Source organism: Cheilinus undulatus, linkage group 15 (genome assembly GCF_018320785.1).
Source record: "Cheilinus undulatus linkage group 15, ASM1832078v1, whole genome shotgun sequence".
Lineage (NCBI taxonomy): Eukaryota > Metazoa > Chordata > Actinopteri > Labriformes > Labridae > Cheilinus > Cheilinus undulatus.
This window is the reverse complement of record NC_054879.1, coordinates 25,423,883-25,441,721: the sequence shown is the minus strand read 5'-3', so window position 1 is coordinate 25,441,721 and position 17,839 is coordinate 25,423,883. Positions and strand designations below refer to the sequence as shown.

At 38.5% G+C, this 17,839-nt stretch overlaps 1 protein-coding gene across 2 annotated transcripts in view; it reads left to right on the top strand.

Moving 5' to 3' along the window:
- Nucleotides 1-17,839, top strand: part of kalrna (kalirin RhoGEF kinase a) — a 220,696-nt gene that overhangs the window by 77,705 nt on the left and 125,152 nt on the right. For both annotated transcript variants that reach the window (XM_041806652.1, XM_041806651.1), the window contains exons 4-10: nt 297-489; nt 3,173-3,346; nt 3,426-3,509; nt 3,707-3,838; nt 8,083-8,205; nt 15,528-15,650; nt 16,915-17,106. In XM_041806652.1, the coding sequence (XP_041662586.1) occupies nt 297-489; nt 3,173-3,346; nt 3,426-3,509; nt 3,707-3,838; nt 8,083-8,205; nt 15,528-15,650; nt 16,915-17,106 (1,021 nt within the window). The remainder of the gene's footprint in view (nt 1-296; nt 490-3,172; nt 3,347-3,425; nt 3,510-3,706; nt 3,839-8,082; nt 8,206-15,527; nt 15,651-16,914; nt 17,107-17,839) is intronic.

The window sequence follows — 17,839 nt, the reverse complement described above, 5'->3', positions numbered from 1 at the left end:
TGCATGTGCATGTTGAAGAAAAAAGACATTATGATTTGTGTTCCTGTGCTTTCATGCTATGAGGGAATGAACAAATGTTGATTCTGTAGCCTACCAGATGTGAACTAGATTAGTTAGTTTACTGCAGGTTTCTTCTGGTAATTAGTCTGATGTAACAGTCTAACCATGAATAGCAAGATTAATCAACCTTGCATTTCAGGAGTTTTCAAGCTGTTCCCCTTTTATCCTGAACCTTTGATTAGTCTTTCTCTGTGGTTCCGCGACATCTTCTTCATCTCTGCTGTCTCTCTTTGCAGTGAGGATGTATGTAAGCGTGGTTTCACTGTCATCATCGACATGCGTGGATCCAAGTGGGAATTGATCAAGCCGCTCCTGAAGACACTGCAGGAGTTTTTCCCAGCGGAGATCTGCGTGGCGCTTATCATCAAACCTGACAACTTCTGGCAGAAGCAGAAGACAAACTTTGGCAGCGCAAAGTTCTCCTTTGAGGTGAAGTTCCTTGTTTTGTTTAAGTTCGAGGGTTTCATTAAAGTAAACAACTGTTCAGATCATACACTTATAGATGGCAGAAAAATTTGACTGTGGATAGACTGTGTCCTCAAGTGAATGTAATAAATTTCATTTCTTGGAAGCCATAGCAGCTGGCCTTATCCACCTTATTCCATGCTATGCTGTAGATACGATTGTCAGTGGAACTTCTGGTGATACAATGCACATAGAATTGTTCTGCTTAATTGATACAGCGGCTATAGCCACCAACAATGGTCATTATGATGGGAATACACCCTCAATTTATCTAACACTGCTTCATTTGATTAATTTAACACCTACCCAAATGTTATTAAAAATTTTAAGTTAAAATATGTATTATCTGGAATGTCTGAGCTCTGGATTCTGTTGCTCTCTTCATGATAACCAACCAAATTAAATTTGTGTCTTCAACAGCCGTAACCTTGCTGAGCAGATGGATTGGGATGATTCTATGTCTGTAATCAGGCAAATCCATCCTGCAAAGCTCCATTCTGTAATTACTGTGCCAGGCCAGATGACCAATCAGCATTTGAGAAGAAGTAATTAGTTGCAAGAGGTTGGGTTTTGTTGCACTGGAAGCCGGTAAACAATGGCTGATACCTGTGTAGTATTTAGCATGTATGTTGCTAGAGCATACAGTAGCAGTAATTTTATTACAACTGGGCCATATTTCCTTATTAAAACAAGAGCAAAGAGTGACACTGACTTCTCTTGACAGAATATATGTTTTTGCAATTATCCTGACCAGCCTTGGCGTAAGTTTTATCAACCAACCAGCTCCGTCGTTCATAAAATGAGGAAGCACTTGCCTGACCAGCTCAGGTTACTACCAGCTCAGTAACTTGTGATTTTGGCTAGCTATTTAGTGTCAGAAATGGTCTGTCTCAAACCATTTGATTAAAGATATAATAAACAAGTAACTTGAGCTAATGTTGAAATTTTGATTGAAACTTGAGTAAGCAGCAACATGAACTTCATCTTATTATTTCCAAATAAGTTCACTTTAAGGGAAGTTCAGTATAATAGTAAGGGTTCATTTTGTTTGACTAAGAGTTCGAATATGCTCATAAATGTCATGCTAGTTAATGATTCACTGTGATCTAGGCTAGCTAACAGTTGGACTTTATAGCTTTTCAGTAAATGCCGCTGACAGCCAGCTTTTACCCAACCTTGCAAAGCAGATGGATACGCCCATTCCCTTGTTTTTCACTGGCAAATCCATCTTGTTAAGTTCCCATCTGAACCATTTGGGCCCAGTTAGAAAGTGACAGGACCAATCAGCGACAAGGGGCAGTACTTTCAGGTGCAGCAGAGTCGTGACGTAAACAAGCTCTGATTGGTCCGTAGAGATGTGACAGACAGAATGTTCATCCAATCATACTCAGAGTTTTTTTCAAAGCCTCTGCCTTTTCTCAAACGTTTCCTATTGAAGCTTGCATGTCAGGTTAACTTTTACCAAAGTTTATTAGGAAACTACTGTTTTCAAACAGCAATAACTAAGTGTAGGCCAACTACAAATAGCTAGCTAAAAGTTTGACTTTTTAGATATTCAGCAAATGCTGCTAACAGCCAGCAACAAAGTTTGTCAAGAGATTTCTGTTTTAAGCAGCAATAACTAAGTGTAGGCCAACTACAACTAGCTAGCTAACAGTTTTTCTTTATAGCGTTCCGTAAATACTACTAACAGCTGGCTTATACCAGAGTTTACATGACACTACTGTTTTTAGCAGTAATAACTAGTTTGATCATGTTTGTAAAATTGTACTTCATTCTGTTTTATAGTGTGCTGCTAACAGCTTAGTAAAGGTGAGATTAATTTTTTTTGTGGTTAGCTATGGCTGAAGCTACTGTGCTTGTCAGCTAACATGATGTTAATACTAGTTATGAAGGAATTGAAGCTGATTGTCCTCATTAGCTTTAACTTCAGCCAGAGGCTCATGAAGTCAGCAAAAATGTGATACTCTGAAAGTGAGTTAATCCTCATAAATGCTATAAAACAATTACAGTTTTATGGGCTGGTGCTTCAGCCTGCAGCCTAAAATATCTCGAAATGATTAAAGATTATTTCCACAGTATTAGTGCCTCTGCTCTCAACATTTAATACCACCGTGCTGCCAAATTTTAAGTGTTAACCTTGTTGAGTCAAGAGTACACTCTCTTTGCTCATTTGCTTTAGAGCCAGACTGCCAAACATAAGGGATTAAAAGCCTTTTTTTATTATTTTTTTTCTGGACTCAAACACAGTTTGCTTTGAAAAAGACAATTCTCCAAGGTTGTTGAAGTAAAACTATTTAATTGCTTTCTGTCCTTACTAGCTGTTGAAAATGTGTTCTTCTTGGGTTGATGTTGAAGTCAGATGTCATAAGATTGAAAAATCTCACTTTCAGAAAAATAAACTAGGCTAGATTTGTTTAAACTGCTGCAGAGATTAGCGTTATGCTCTTCACAATAGAATCTCTAGTTTCTAAATCAGTCATATTCAGTAGGCTTTTTAACCATTTAAATGTTGTGCAGATGGTGTTTATCTTTATTTACTGTGTACATCAGGTCTGTATAGATCAGTGAAGCACATGCCATAAATCTGGAAGAATCATAATGACTCAAAGCTCTTAGTTTATTGATTTTTCCTTGTATTTAACAGACCAGCATGGTGTCAGTGGAAGGTCTAGCCAAACTAGTGGATCCCTCTCAGTTAACAGATGACTTTGAAGGCTCTCTGGACTATAACCACGAGGAGTGGATGGACTTGAGAGTCTCTCTGGAGGAGTTCATGTCCAACGCTGTTCACCTTCTGTCCAGACTGGAGGACCTGCAGGTAAATAGTCATGGATGAATGATCAATCAAACAAAATGAAGAATTTCATAATTCAATTAACATGTACGGTTTGTTCCAGGAGCTTCAGTCAAAGAAAGAGTTTCCTGCAGATGTGGAGGGATCTCGCAGGTTGATAGAGGAGCACACACAGCTGAAGAAAAAGGTTAGAGCGCTCCCTAAAAGGCAATCTGATTCAAACTGTACAAATATCTTAAAAAAGTTACATTTTCAGAAACTCAACTGAAGCTAGTGGACCCCTGTGCTACATATTTTGTTCTTTAATTAGTCAGGTCAACGTTAAATCATGTAAATTGGAGGATTAAAGTCAAATTTCTCCTCTCTTATCTTCTTTTCTTGTAGGTGCTGAAGGCTCCAGTGGAGGAATTGGACCGGGAAGGTCAGAGGTTGCTGCAGTGTATTCGATCTAGTGATGGCTTTTCAGGGAGAAACTGCATCTCAGGCTCTGCTGACTTCCAGAGTTTAGTGCCCAAGGTATGCACTTATTTCAGGGATGTTGATTCCACCTGGGAATATTGCAAGCTAAGAAGACATATCCTATATAGTTATGTTTTGATCTCAATCAGTAACTATTAGGGCGCCGAAGGCCTTGCGATAAGATACCACCAGGTAAGTCCAACTTAAAGTCTGACCTGTAGCTCCTTTATCACAACTTTCAAATGACTGAATTGTTATTGTAAACATTGGTATCCATGATATTCCTAGTCATGAAAATATGATGCTCGGGCCTATGATCTGATCTGGTAAGGTGAATGTGGCTTTATTAAATGTTTTTATATATTTTTGGCAAGAAATGAGAAAAATTGCCTTGACTCGTACTTTCACGGTGTGGAATGAGATGGCTTAACAAGACATTCCCTCACCAGATTTAGATGAAATAAATAACCAGTGGGAAACAAAGGCACAGTTCCCACTAAGCTTACCTGACACGCCAGATAGACTGTTTCATAGTATTCAATGCAAAGGATGTATTTCATATTCATCTGTGAAAGCTCCCATACACTTACTTGGGAAAGACGGGACTTTTCAAAAAAATCTTGGAAGGTGAATGGACGAACTTTCTGTTTGTCACATTCATGACGGACCAATCGAGTGACAAGACAAAACTAGAAAAGCACTCCAAGAGCGCAGACCTCCGCCATTAGCCCTGTCTCCCAATAATAAAGAATCCTTTAAAACATTCCTGGATCAGATGGTGATCCGAATCACTCCTAAAATGTAATCAGTTCTTCCTTATGCCATTTCTGACATTTCCTGAAAATTTCATCAAAATCAGTCCATAACTTTTTGAGTTATGTTGCAAACTAACAAACAAACAAACAAACCCTGCCGATCACATAACCTCCTTGGCGGAGGTAATGAAGTAATAGACATGCACAACTCAAGTGCAAACAAGAGCTGCAGTAGTGTTGGAACAGCAGATCTTAGTCTGATTAAACTGTAGCTTTTCTACAGCTCCATGTAAGCTAATCTCTCCACCAGCAGCTCTTGTGTACACTGGCTTACAGTACAACTCAAACCCACCCGTAACAATCAATACTAAAGTAGGTTGGGAGAAGAGCGAAAACATCTTTTCCACTGTGAAAAGTTTGTAGTGCTGTTCTTTTCTCCTGTTTTAATAAAGAAATGTGGTCCAGTTCTGTTAAATCTAATGCTTTATTATAACTACACTATATTGCCAAAAGTATTTGCTCACCTGCCTTGACTCACATATGAAGTTAAGTGACATCCCATGCTTAATCCATAGGGTTTAATATGACCTTGGTCCAACCCTTTGCAGCTATAACAGCTTTAACTCTCCTGGGAAGGTTTTCCACAAGGTTTAGGAGTGTGTTTATGGGAATTTTTGACCATTCTTCCAGAAGCGCATTTGTGAGGTCACACACTGATGTTGGACGAGAAGGCCTGGCTCTCAGTCTCCACTCTAATTCATCCCAAAGGTGTTCTATCGGGCCCTTCTTTGTGCACTGGTGCACAGTCATGTTGGAACAGGAAGGGGCCATCCCCAAACTGTTCCCACAAAGTTGGGAGCATGGAATTGTCTAAAATCTCTTGGTATGCTGAATCATTCAGAGTTCCTTTCACTGGAACTAAGGGGCCAAGCCCAGCTCTTGAAAAACAACCCCACACCATAATCCCCCCACCCCAACAAACTTTACACTTGGCACAATGCAGTCAGACAGGTACCGTTCTCCTGGCAACCGCCTAACCCAGACTCGTCCATCAGATTGCCAGGTGGAGAAGTGCTCGGCCATGGAAACCCATTCCATGAAGCTCTCTACGCACTGTTCTTGAACTAATCTGAAGGCCACATGAAATTTGGAGGTCTGTAGCGATTGACTCTGCAGAAAGTCGGCGACCTCTGTGCACTATGCGCCTCAGCATCCACTGACTGTCATTTTACATGGCCAACCACTTCGTGGCTGAGTTTCTGTCGTTCCAATCGCTTCCACTTTGTTATAATACCACTGACAGTTGACTGTGGAATATTTAGGAGCGAGGAAATTTCACGACTGGACTTGTTGCACAGGTGCCATTCCATCACAGTACCATGCTGGAATTCACTGAGCTCCTGAGAGCAACGCATTCTTTCACATGTTTGTAGAAACAGTCTGCATGCCTAGGTGCTTGATTTTATACACCTGTGGCCATGGAAGTGATTGGAACACCTGATTTCAATTATTTGGATAGGTGAGTGAATACTTTTGGCAATATAGTGTTTATCCAAGCTAACAGCCACACTTGCAGTAGCCATTGCTAATGGCACACAGTAGAGCTTACCCCCACCTGTAGCTACTGCCTTGTTTTCCTCAAGTGACGCTGATTGTGGTGGCAGCACCATGCTGTGGGGTTTTCTTCAGCAGCAGGGACTGGGAGACTGGTCAGGGTTGAGGGAAAGCTGAATGGAGCCAAGGACAGAGATATCCTCATTGTAAATCTGTTACACGGCACTCAGGACCCTTAGACTCTGCAGAAGTTTCACCTTCCAGCATGACAAAGACTGTAAGTACACTGTCATGACAACACAGCAGACAACACAGGACAACTCAGGGCATTTGAAAATGGTTCTGGCACATACTTTGTATATTAGTGCTTTGCAAGATGGATTTGCCTGATGAAAGTCTGGCAAATACATCTGCTTTGCAAGGTTACCACCAAGCCGCTTCGCTAAAATCCTTAACTCTGCAGATGTTAATAACATGTTTACAGGCTCCTAACACCAAGGATGTTTGCACTGAAGCTCTTGTCAGTGTTCAACTGTTCCAAGCTGAAATCTTGTATAACAAATCTATTTAAAAATATTAAGGCTTGCAGTCATGCATAATTTGGGATTTGGAGCCTCAGTTGACAAGTGGGTGCTGCTAGCTGTCTGTTAGGTGTCAAATCAGCTAATGTTTGTGGATTTCTTGCCTTTTGAAGATTTTTTTCTGTCAAATTCTGGATATGTGTTTTTGCCGCGAGCTCCGTTGTATCAAACAGGCGCTCTATCATCTGAAATGTGTGCAAATACAATGCAAACTCTCTTTACAAGCTCTCTAAGCTTTTTTGTGCCTTATAAATAAATAAATAAATCCTTCAGCATTCCACAAATAGAATCTCATTTTCTGGGAAACCATGGTTAACTACCTAATTAGCCTGTTAATGAATTAGCCTGGGGCATTGACTGCATAGCCTCGACAACTTAGCATTTGCCAGCCCCTCCAGCTTCATCCTCTCTACAAATTATGGTCACTTCTGGCTCCGGGAGCACCACATTACAGAAGCCAAAATGCAGTCTGGAAGCCATTGGTTAATGCTGTTATATTTTGTCCTCTTCTTCTTCACTCTCTGGTCCAATACCTGTGAAAAATATTGCCTACTGTGGTGAGGAATACGATGTTAAAACTAAACAGTGCATACTTTTATGTAACCAACAATTTTGACCAATAATTAAGAAGAATTTTGACAATTATAGTTGGCAGTGTTCTTTAAAAACTTCTCTATATTCCATTATTACAACCTGTGATTACCTAACGCACAACACTGTTACACATGATTAAGCACACTGAGTCATTTCTTCTCACCTCGCCATGGCCCGCTGCCCTTTAGCGTCCCTCATTAGAGCTAATGAGAAGTACTCGCTGCATGTTAGCTCGTTAGCAGAAGGACTCCACAGGGAAGGTTGTGAGAGAACATGATGAGTTTCATTGCACAGGTTGTTTGCATCAAGTACATACAAAGTACACTGCAAGATCAAAATGCATTTATATAAATATTTAACAGAAGGCTTAATAGGAGATTATGACGTGTTTATCTTATACAAACCTATCATGAAAAAGTAAAGGCAGAAATGGCTGCAGACAGATGCTGACTTGCCCTAGATCATGAGATTGGATGCATCTGTAAGCATAAAATGTATGAAACTGGAGGATAAAATACGCAGTAATTCCTCATGTTTGTGACTGTAAAGGCGCACATATTTTAACATTTGGTGCATATCCAGAAGCTTCTAGAGAAAGTGCGGAAATACACACAAATGAAAGCAGGATATGGACAGGAAGTTCAGCTAAATAGTATGTGTCTGAGACATGGATTATAAATGAGCCTTTAGTCTTACATCATGAACATGAACTTCAAGATAAATAAAACACACATCCGACCAGTTGAACTCAGTTTCCAGTGGATAATTTATCTTTAAAAATATAATCTAACTCTTCTTTTGTCATGCTTGTCTCCAGGTGGCCAGTCTGCTGGATAAGCTCCACTCCACGAGGCAGAATCTCCATCAAATGTGGCACATTCGGAAGCTTAAGCTGGACCAGTGTTTCCAACTGCGCCTCTTTGAACAGGACGCAGAGAAGGTGAGTCAGACCGCCAACTCACTAAGATACCTTTCAAATTATTTTCTCTACCACGGCTGTTGTAACCAATCTGAGCTATCTTGTCTTCCATAATATTTACCTGATATTAATTGGGCACACACCAGTACATGTATACTTTCATTTAAATATATATGTGTTTTGGATAAATGGTCTGATTAGTTCCTTGTTATTCCCAATTATACTGAAACAGAACAAGTAATAAGAACTACATCTCTTATAATAGAACATGCTATCATAAATGCAAGGTCTGGGTATTGTTTCTATCTCCCAGTTTTATTAAAAATAAGAAATCTTGATCACAAAAAAGAAAGGGTACATCAAGCACAAAATATGTAGTCAAGTTTGACCTAATGGTAACTAGCCAACATGGGGCGTAAGACTTGGGCATGAGATAAATCAAATGATCTATTTAAACTAAAACCATAGTTGACTAAACTGTTCATATACAGTTGCAAGAAAAAGTATGTGAACCCTTTGGGATTTCTTGGATTTCTGCATAAATTGGTCATAAAATGTGTTCTGATCTTCATGTAAGTCACAGCAATAGACAAACACAATCTGCTTAAACTAATACTGCACAAAAAATGATATTTTTTCATGTTTTTATTGAACAAAACATGTAAACATTCACAGTACAGGGTGGAAAAGTATGTGAACCCCTCGGCTAATGACTTCTCCAAGAGCTAATTGGAGCTAGGAGTCAGCCAACCTGGAGCCCAATTAATGTGATGAGATTGGACATGTTGGTTAAAGCTGCCCTGCCCAATAAAAAACACTCACCAGTTTTGAATTTGCTGTTCTCAAGAAGCATTGCCTGATGTGAACCATGCCTGGCACAAAAAGAGCTCTCAGAAGACCTGCGAGCAAGAGTTGTGACTTAAATGAAGCTGGAAAGGGTTACAAAAGTATCTCTAAAAGCCTTGATGTTCATGTGTCCACAGTAGGGTTAGACTGTCTACAAATGGAGAAAGTTCAGCACTGTTGCTACTCTCTCCCTAGGCGTGGTCGTCCTGTAAAGATGACTGCAAGAGCACAGCGCAGAATGCTCAATGAGGTGAAGTAAAAAAATAAGTAAAACATTAAAAGAGAATGGAGTTCATGGGAGGACACCACGGAGGAAGCCACTGCTGTCTGAAAAAAACATTGCTGCACGTTTGAAGTTTGCATAAGAGCACCTGGATGTTCCACAACTCTACTGGCAAAATATTCTGTGGACAGATGAAACCAAAACTGAGTTGTTTGGAAGAAACACACAACGCTATGTGTGGAGAAAAAAGGGCACAGCACACCAACATCAAAACCTCATCCCAACTGTGAAATATGGTGGAGGAGCCATCATGGTTTGGGGCTGCTTTGCTGCCTCAGGGCCTAGATGGATTGACGGAAAAATGAATTCCCAAGTTTATCAAGACATTTTGCATTAAAATTTAAGACCGTCTGTCCACAAACTGAAGCTCAACAGAGGATGGGTGATGCAACAGGACAACGACCCAAAACATAGAAGTAAATCAACAACAGAATGGCTTCAACAGAAGAAAATACGCCTTCTGGAGTGGCCCAGTCAGAGTCCTGACCTCAACCGGACTGAGATGCTGTGGCATGACCTCAAGAGAGCGATTCACACCAGAAATCCCAAGAATATTGCTGAACTGAAACAGTTTTGTAAAGAGGAATGGTCCAAAATTCCTCCTGACTGTTGTGCAGATCTGATCTGATCTGATACTCAAGGAAATATTTGGTTGAGGTTATTGCTGCCAAAGGAGGGTCAACCAGTTATTAAATCCAAAGGTTCACATACTTTTTCCACCCTGCACTATGAATGTTTTACCTGTTTTGTTCAATAAAAACATGAAAACATATCATTTTTTGTGCGGTATTAGTTTAAGCAGACTGTGTTTGTCTATTGCTGTGACTTAGATGAAAATCAGAACACATTTTATGACCAATTTATGCAGAAATCCCAAAGGGTTCACATACTGTTTTCTTGCAACTGTAAATGTGCTCAGTGATGGATTTGACATTAGAAGTCAATATTTGTGTTTACTTCCTGCTGTTACTTCACAGTGAAATAAGCTTCTACAGTTACGCATTACTGCATTAGCTCTTCTTTGAAGCAGCTTCAGAGATAGAATACTAAGATAGCGAGTGATGCATCATCTGCAAACATGTTGATCATTTAAAGCTTTGAAATACTGTTGTTTAGAAATTGTAAGTTCAGTTCATCATCCTTTCATAACAATCTAAAAATAGAGCCAGTGGCTAGACAGGGTTAGGCTCATAATATTTGTGAGATTTTTCATCTAAGATAACATCCTCAGCTTTGATTCAGTTTAATAATAAAATCACTGGTTTGAAAATAAAGGGGGGAGGCACATCCACTTCCCTCTTCACGCCTCTGAGTGTTTATCTTTACTCCTGTCAAGAGTTGAACTTTTGTACCGTCAACCTTCCTACAGGAATTTTTAATGCACTATTTATACTCCCCTGTTCACATCCAATTAATTTCAAATGTTTCTGGAAACTTCTCAGTGGTCTGAACAAATTAGCCTGTTATTTCTAAACATGGGTGCACAGTTAGCTGTTGACCCAGTGGAAAATCAGCCAGAGTTGCTTTACTTCCACCAGTTAAGTGATTATTCCTGGTGGTGACTGAATGTTTGGATTTCATTCATCACTAACATACCAGCCCCTTTACAGCAACCTGCAAAGATATGTTTGGTTCATTCCTCAGTGCTATTTATGGAAAGATGAAGTTCACCGATAACAAGTGGAAGCTGTTTGATAAAAAGGTGTAGCAACACACAACATGAGGCATTTTAACCCAAAAACCCCTGCATGAACCACTTATTAATAACTCACAGTATTTCTGATGCTGAAGTGTTAATTCCAGTTGCAGTAGGTCTGTTCCCTGTTGAAATTAGCTTTTACTTAACTTGTGTCAGTGTTCGATGGCACCATAGATACAGAAGATTTAGCTTAGCTAATAGAGCATAATGTCCAAACAAATCCCATTATCTGTAGAAATTAGACTTTTACTTCATATGGCCAATCAATCAAGAGCACTTATCTTAAGGTACTATTTGGGAACTCACAATCAAACAATAGTTAAAGGTGATGTTAAGGGCAAGGCCGCCCATAAGGGGGTATAAAGGGGAGAGCTTTCTGGGGCCCATGGGGTCAGAAAATTCCTGGTCCATTGTAAAATTAAGAGGTGAAGATATTGTATTTTTAACCTGAATAACAACTACTTTTATCAAAGCAACAAAAAAATGTTTTTTTATTCATGCTGTGGTATAATAAAGCCTTCTTAAAAATATAAACCCATTTTCTTAAAACAGAATTACCTTTTCATTGGGGATGCTGACAACATGGAAGGCTATGCTAAAATAAACAATTAGGAAAGTAATGTCAGACTTTATAGCAAGGCCATAATGTGCACAAACATCAGGATGCCATAAAAAAACAGATAAAACTTCCAGAAATTAAAAAGTTGCAAAAATCAGTGACATGTGGAAAATAGTTGCCTTTACAATTTTGCCTTTGCAATCTGTAACAAGTTCCTTTTTCTGTGGTAAAGATCATGTTAAAACTTGAAATCCAGTTGTATCCAAACAGGGAGTCTGTTACCCTTAGTTTAGAACAAAAATACAAAATGACAAAAAATAAGTTTTGGATGCAGAATAGTGCAATTTTAAATGGGCTACAAAGGATTTGATTAATTGTGATTAAATACAGTTCTGAGAGTAATTGCAGCAACAAGGTACTCCTCCCCGCTATCAGTCAGAAATCCCTCTCTCGCAAACAAAATGCAGCAGCTAGGCTTCTCACTGGTTTTAACAGACGACATCATATCACCACCCTTTTAGCATCTTTACATTGGCTTCCCGTTAGTTTTAGAACTGATTTTAAGATTTCATTAATTACTTTTAAAGCACTGACGGGTCTGACTCCAATCTATACACGAGAACTTTTAACCCCTTTTGAGCCACCCAGCTGCCTTAGATCCTTGGGCAGGGTTTTCCTGGTTGTTCCAAAGTTGAGACTCAAATCTAAAGCTGATAGGGCCTTCTCCATCAGAGCCCCTCGACTTTGGAACGACCTCCTCGAGGAGATACGGCATGCAGAAACAGTGACATATTTTAAAAACTTAAAGCTCATTTTTATAGACTGGCTTTTATGTGATGTCATCTTCTTATTTGTTTTTTTTTTGGTGTGTGTTTTTTTTGTTTTTTTTATAGTTCTTTTAGTTTTTTTCAAGTAAAATAAAATTGGTGACAGCGAGTGGTTATATTATCAATGGCTTAATGTTTAATCATTTCTTCATTTTGAATAGCTATAGTTGTTTATGCTTAATGAAAACAAAAGCACGAGTAAAATTAAATCATCAAATATTTTTTAAGGAATAAAATCAAAAACAAACCCTCTGCCACTACATATCCTTCAAGTTATCCCACTTCAAAATAATCACCTCGACTTTGTATTCCACAGAGTTCTTATCACAAACTAGGAGTTAGATTTAAGTTCTAAGGTGTAACTTCAGCCAACATTGGAACCATCTCAGTGGCTGCTACTCTTTGAATGTAATATTCCATCCAAGATTAAACATTTATGCTTATCTGAGGCAAGTCAATCCAGTCACTTTGGGAAATGGCACTGATTACCTTAAGAAGAGATAGGTTCCAGTGTCCTAGCATTGATTAAAACCTTAGATTTGATATAAACCTGGGGGAGATGTGAAGCAACACAGCCTACAAAAATACTTATATTCACACAACAGTTGTTAAAGAAGAAAAAGGACCAGACCAAGATAGAAAACAAGCAACGATTGTGCCATGTGTCTTGTCATCCTTTTTTACAGTAGAGCTTTTATTGCGGTTGAGCAATTTTTGGAGGAACTCAGAATCTCAATGAAGACACCCAGGTCTTAAAGCATGAGAACTTCAAGGTTCAGAGCTTGCAGCACTGAACATTTCCAATTACCTCTGTAATTGAAGCTCCCCAGTGGAACATGAAGTCCTTTTGCATGATAATAAAATCTCTAAAATGCTCTGAGGCGGTAATAGCTGACAATTTCCCCACCATACACCAGGAAGATTAGATTCAGGAAAACAGGGAGAGTGGGCAGTTAGGTGAAGTAGAGGTCCATATGCTAAAGTAGGTCAAAGGTTTAGTCTAAAGGCACAATGTTTAGAAGATGATTATAAAATAAACATGCTCAAACTATTACAACATTGTCAAATGTAAACACTTCAATTAAGATAAGTGCAGAATAAAAGGTACATGTATGGTTTGAAAGCTTGAAAAGCTAACATTAAAAAAAGTGGGTGGACCCTGGTGAGCTCTGTTGGAAGTGTCTTCTTTTTTGGAGGATATCCACCATAATAGACACTACACAACTACTGTTGCTGTCTTAAAACACTGGATGTTAAATTAGTGTCTGCTACATAAGGAAGCAGGAAAAAAATTATGTTAATGTTTAAGATTTCACAAGTGCAAAAAGCAATGGTCAGCCAGCCTTTTTGCGCCTTTGAAAGATATTCCATGCTGGTAAGTTAAGTGGATATCCTGCTTTTGTTACAGAGAATAATTATCAGAAGAGTGTTAACCTGTCGCTCTGCATTAAAAAAATGAGATGTGTACAGTATCCTTGCTGTTGCATCACGTTGTTGACGTGAGTGGAGCTCATTCTCTCACATTAACACAAACTCAGACAAGCGGGCGTCGACCAACTTTGTGTGTTGCTCAACACAGAAATCCACATGCAGGAGCAGTAAATATTTACTGTCAAATCAAACAGAGCGAAACAAAAAAGAACTCATTTTTGTCCACATCAGTGTTTTGTTGCTGTGGGGGTGTGAGGAGAGTTTACACTGTGGAAAACTGTGGAAAACGGTCATATCTGATGAGGTGCTCTGTGGAAATCACTGCCAGAGAGTAACTACAGTGTGCATGATGTGGTAACCATAGCAACAACTCAGCGCAACAATTGGCCTCCATCTGTCTGTGAAGATTGATTCAGATGGAGTAACAACCTTGAAGGTTGTCCCAGCCTCTTTGGTTTTACACTGATCAACTGGTGGAGATGAAGCCAACCAGAGAGAATCAAAGTCATCTTTCTTAAAGGAACATTCCCCTGTTTCTGTTACACCCAACATCATGTTTTTGTTATTGTGGCAGCAGGTTTCCTTTGTCATGGCAACATTTGTTCACTAACTTTGTTTCAGGCACAAAAGATTAGTCACAGCAGCTGCTTCACAATGCCCTACATTCTTTTATTACATGTGTAGAACATATTATTAACAAAGATCAGCTCAAATAATGGTTCTTTTGTTCTATGTGCTTATGAATTTTGGTTTAATATAGAAAACACAGCTTTGGCAAATACAATTGTTTGTGGTTTGAGGTTTTAGTCAGTGCCAAATGAAATAACAGGATCAAGAAAGCACTTAATAGAAAATCAGAATTTAAGCTATTTAAATATGAATTTGAACATTAATGTAAGTTTGACTTCTTTGACTTACGCTGTTACATTGCACATCCTTGCTGTTCTGAAACACTCATCCAATCCAATAAAGGTTTTGGTTACATCAGGGCTGATAATGTTATAAGATAGGTCGAAAAAAAGTAAAAATCCATTTGAAAATATTGTTTTATAGGCAAAATTTTGTGTGGATTAAAAATTTCTTATAAATTGGGAGAGGCATACAGAAGAAATATCTTCTCATGTCATCTCCTTAAGTATCGTATTGTCAGCTCACCCGTTACATATTTTATCACATCTTATCTCGTCCTGTCTTGTCTCATCTTGTCTTATATCCTCTCGCCTCATATTGTCACGACTTGTCTCCTCTTGTCATGTCTCCTATTGTATCATACCCTATCGTCACATCTCGTCTCCTCTTGTATTGTGTCATTGTGTCTCATATTGTACTGTCTTGTCTCCTAACGAACTGTATTGAATCATATGTTTTGTTTTCTATCTTCTTGTCTCATTGCGTATTGCATCATACTGTCTTGTCTCTACATGTCGTTTATCATATTGTCTTGTATGTTCTCATATCATATCATCTCCTCTCCCATCATATGGTATTGTATTGTATTGTATCTTTGCATTTCATCTCGTCTTGTATTGTATCACATCATATCCACTGGTATTGGATCATATTGTATTGTCTTGTCTCCTATTGTATCATAACGTGTCATATCGTATCAGTTCGTTTCCTATCTTGCATTTTTTCGTAGTACATACGATGCACTGCTTTATATACTTTTAATAATTTTAGTGTGTTTTTTGTGTTCAGATGTTTGACTGGATCAGCCACAACAAAGAAGTGTTCCTACAAAGTCACACAGAAATTGGCAGAGGATACCAACACGCTGTGGAACTGCAGACGCAACACAACCACTTCGCCATGAATTCAATGGTAGCTAATGCCATCACAGCCATATTCATGTCTAACATAACTGTAGATCTGTAAATAGCTTCATTATGTTTTCTTTCACACATTTATTCTTCTCTGCTCTTCTGTTAATATTATGACACATTATCCTTTTACGTTTCCTCTCGGGGGTGAAAAAGTAAGGTGAAAGGAAAAAATACATTTTTAGTACAATAATTCATTCTTAGATGTTGTTAAATTTACTACACTTAAAGGTGCAGTGGGTAATATTTAGCCTTGTAGAATTTAGTGGAAAAAACTAAATTAAAGGCCTATCAAAATTAGTGTTTAGTCACCTAAATATATATAGAATTGCTTCATTTTTATGAACTTAAAATAAGCTTTTTTTTCATACATATGGAGGGTCCCCTCCATGGAATCTGCCATCTTTGATTTTTAGACCCTTGCATGTTTATACAGAACCAAATACCAGATATGCATTTTTTAAATTCAACTGGTTGCCATGTTTACTACTAGAAGTAAGTGTCAACATCTAATTTCTGACTGGTCAATTTCACAAATATTCCCAATTTTACACACTGCACTTTTGAAGAATAACAGAAAACATAATCTAAGACTTTTTGCAAATATATTTGTTTGGACCCTCTTTAAAACCCATTTTCAGTTACAGTCTGTTGTAAACAATTTGCTCTTTCAGTGCAGTTTTAACAAAACAAGAATGAATAAAAAGTTGCATAAAAATTTAGCACATATGATCCCTAAATTTTGTGTATTTTGTAGAGCAGTTCCAGCTAAACTCAGTGATTGTATTAACCTTAAAAGAATATCTTGGCTATTTTAAATAAGATGCGCTTCTGTTTGCATGTGTTGAGATGGTGGCCTGATGGTGCCAGATGAATGCATATCCAGTATGCACAAAAACAAATACAGACAAACAAATGCAAAATGCCTAAAAAGTAGCCTTAACAAAAATGCAAATACTGCATACAAATGTTAAAAACAGCATCATTTTGCATTCATGAAGCTGTGTTTGACATTTATGTTGCTGTATTTTCTTTTATGTTGAGGAAATTTGCATTCATGTTGAGGCATTTGCACCTTCTTTATCATATGCACTTTTGTTTTTCCATTTTGTGAAGTGTTTTGGGTATGCATTTATCTGACACCTCTTGGTCACCATAGTTTAAAGCATCTTTATTGTATGCAAAATGTTCTCCAGCAACGGTGCAGAGTAGGCCTGGTCATCAGCCGTTAGTTTCTGCCTAACAATTTTTGTTTTTCTCCCCAGAATGCCTATGTAAATATCAACAGAATCATGTCCGTGGCAAGCCGGCTGGCGGAGTCCGGTCACTACGCCTCCACACAGATAAAACAGATCTCAAGTCAGCTGGATCAGGACTGGAAAAGTTTTGCTGCTGCACTCGATGAGCGCTCCACCATCCTTGCCATGTCATCTGTCTTTCACCAAAAGGCTGAGCAGGTAAGATCGTACTCAAAATGATGTCTCAGCAGAGCTTTGTTTCAAAACCATCAGAGGAAGAACAGAAGTCTATTATTCTCCTCTCAACCTAATGTAAGGACTTCCTCTTTATTTTTCCACCATTAGAGGGAAAATGTTCCACTTTGTGTGACATTTGGGTTGCTGATCTGTTAACGATGTAATCCGGGAATCTCTTAGCTGCAGACACATGTCCAGAATGTAAAATGAAAATGGGACACTTTTAGAGTCTGATTATATTTAATAGATCAAACCGCTCCACTGATGATTCTTGGAAGGTTGACATGGCAACAGACGGGACTTGTTTGATTCCTGCTGAGCCCTTGACATTAGCTACAAGTGTATGTTTGAGCAGAGCAGCAGATGAAAGACGAGAGGAGAGAGGGAGGAGGGCGAGCAGAGATTGAGAGAGAGTATTATGAAAAACAGAAACAAAAAAAGTGTCAGAATAAAAGATGAAACACAAGAGGGGAGGAAAAAATGGAAAAACTGGCAAGACTTCAGAGGGGATAAAAATAATCATAGAAAAGTGTGAAATGAGACAAGAAAGGCTGTCTTCTTATATAAGAATTTATTTTTTATTTTGTGACCCAAATTGATATAAAGTCTTCTAGTAGGCACAAATCACTTGGATGCATAATTATTCGAAACACCTACATGGGATTAATGCAATGTTGAAGCACACTACAAACAACTCTTGTGTTACTGCATGAAC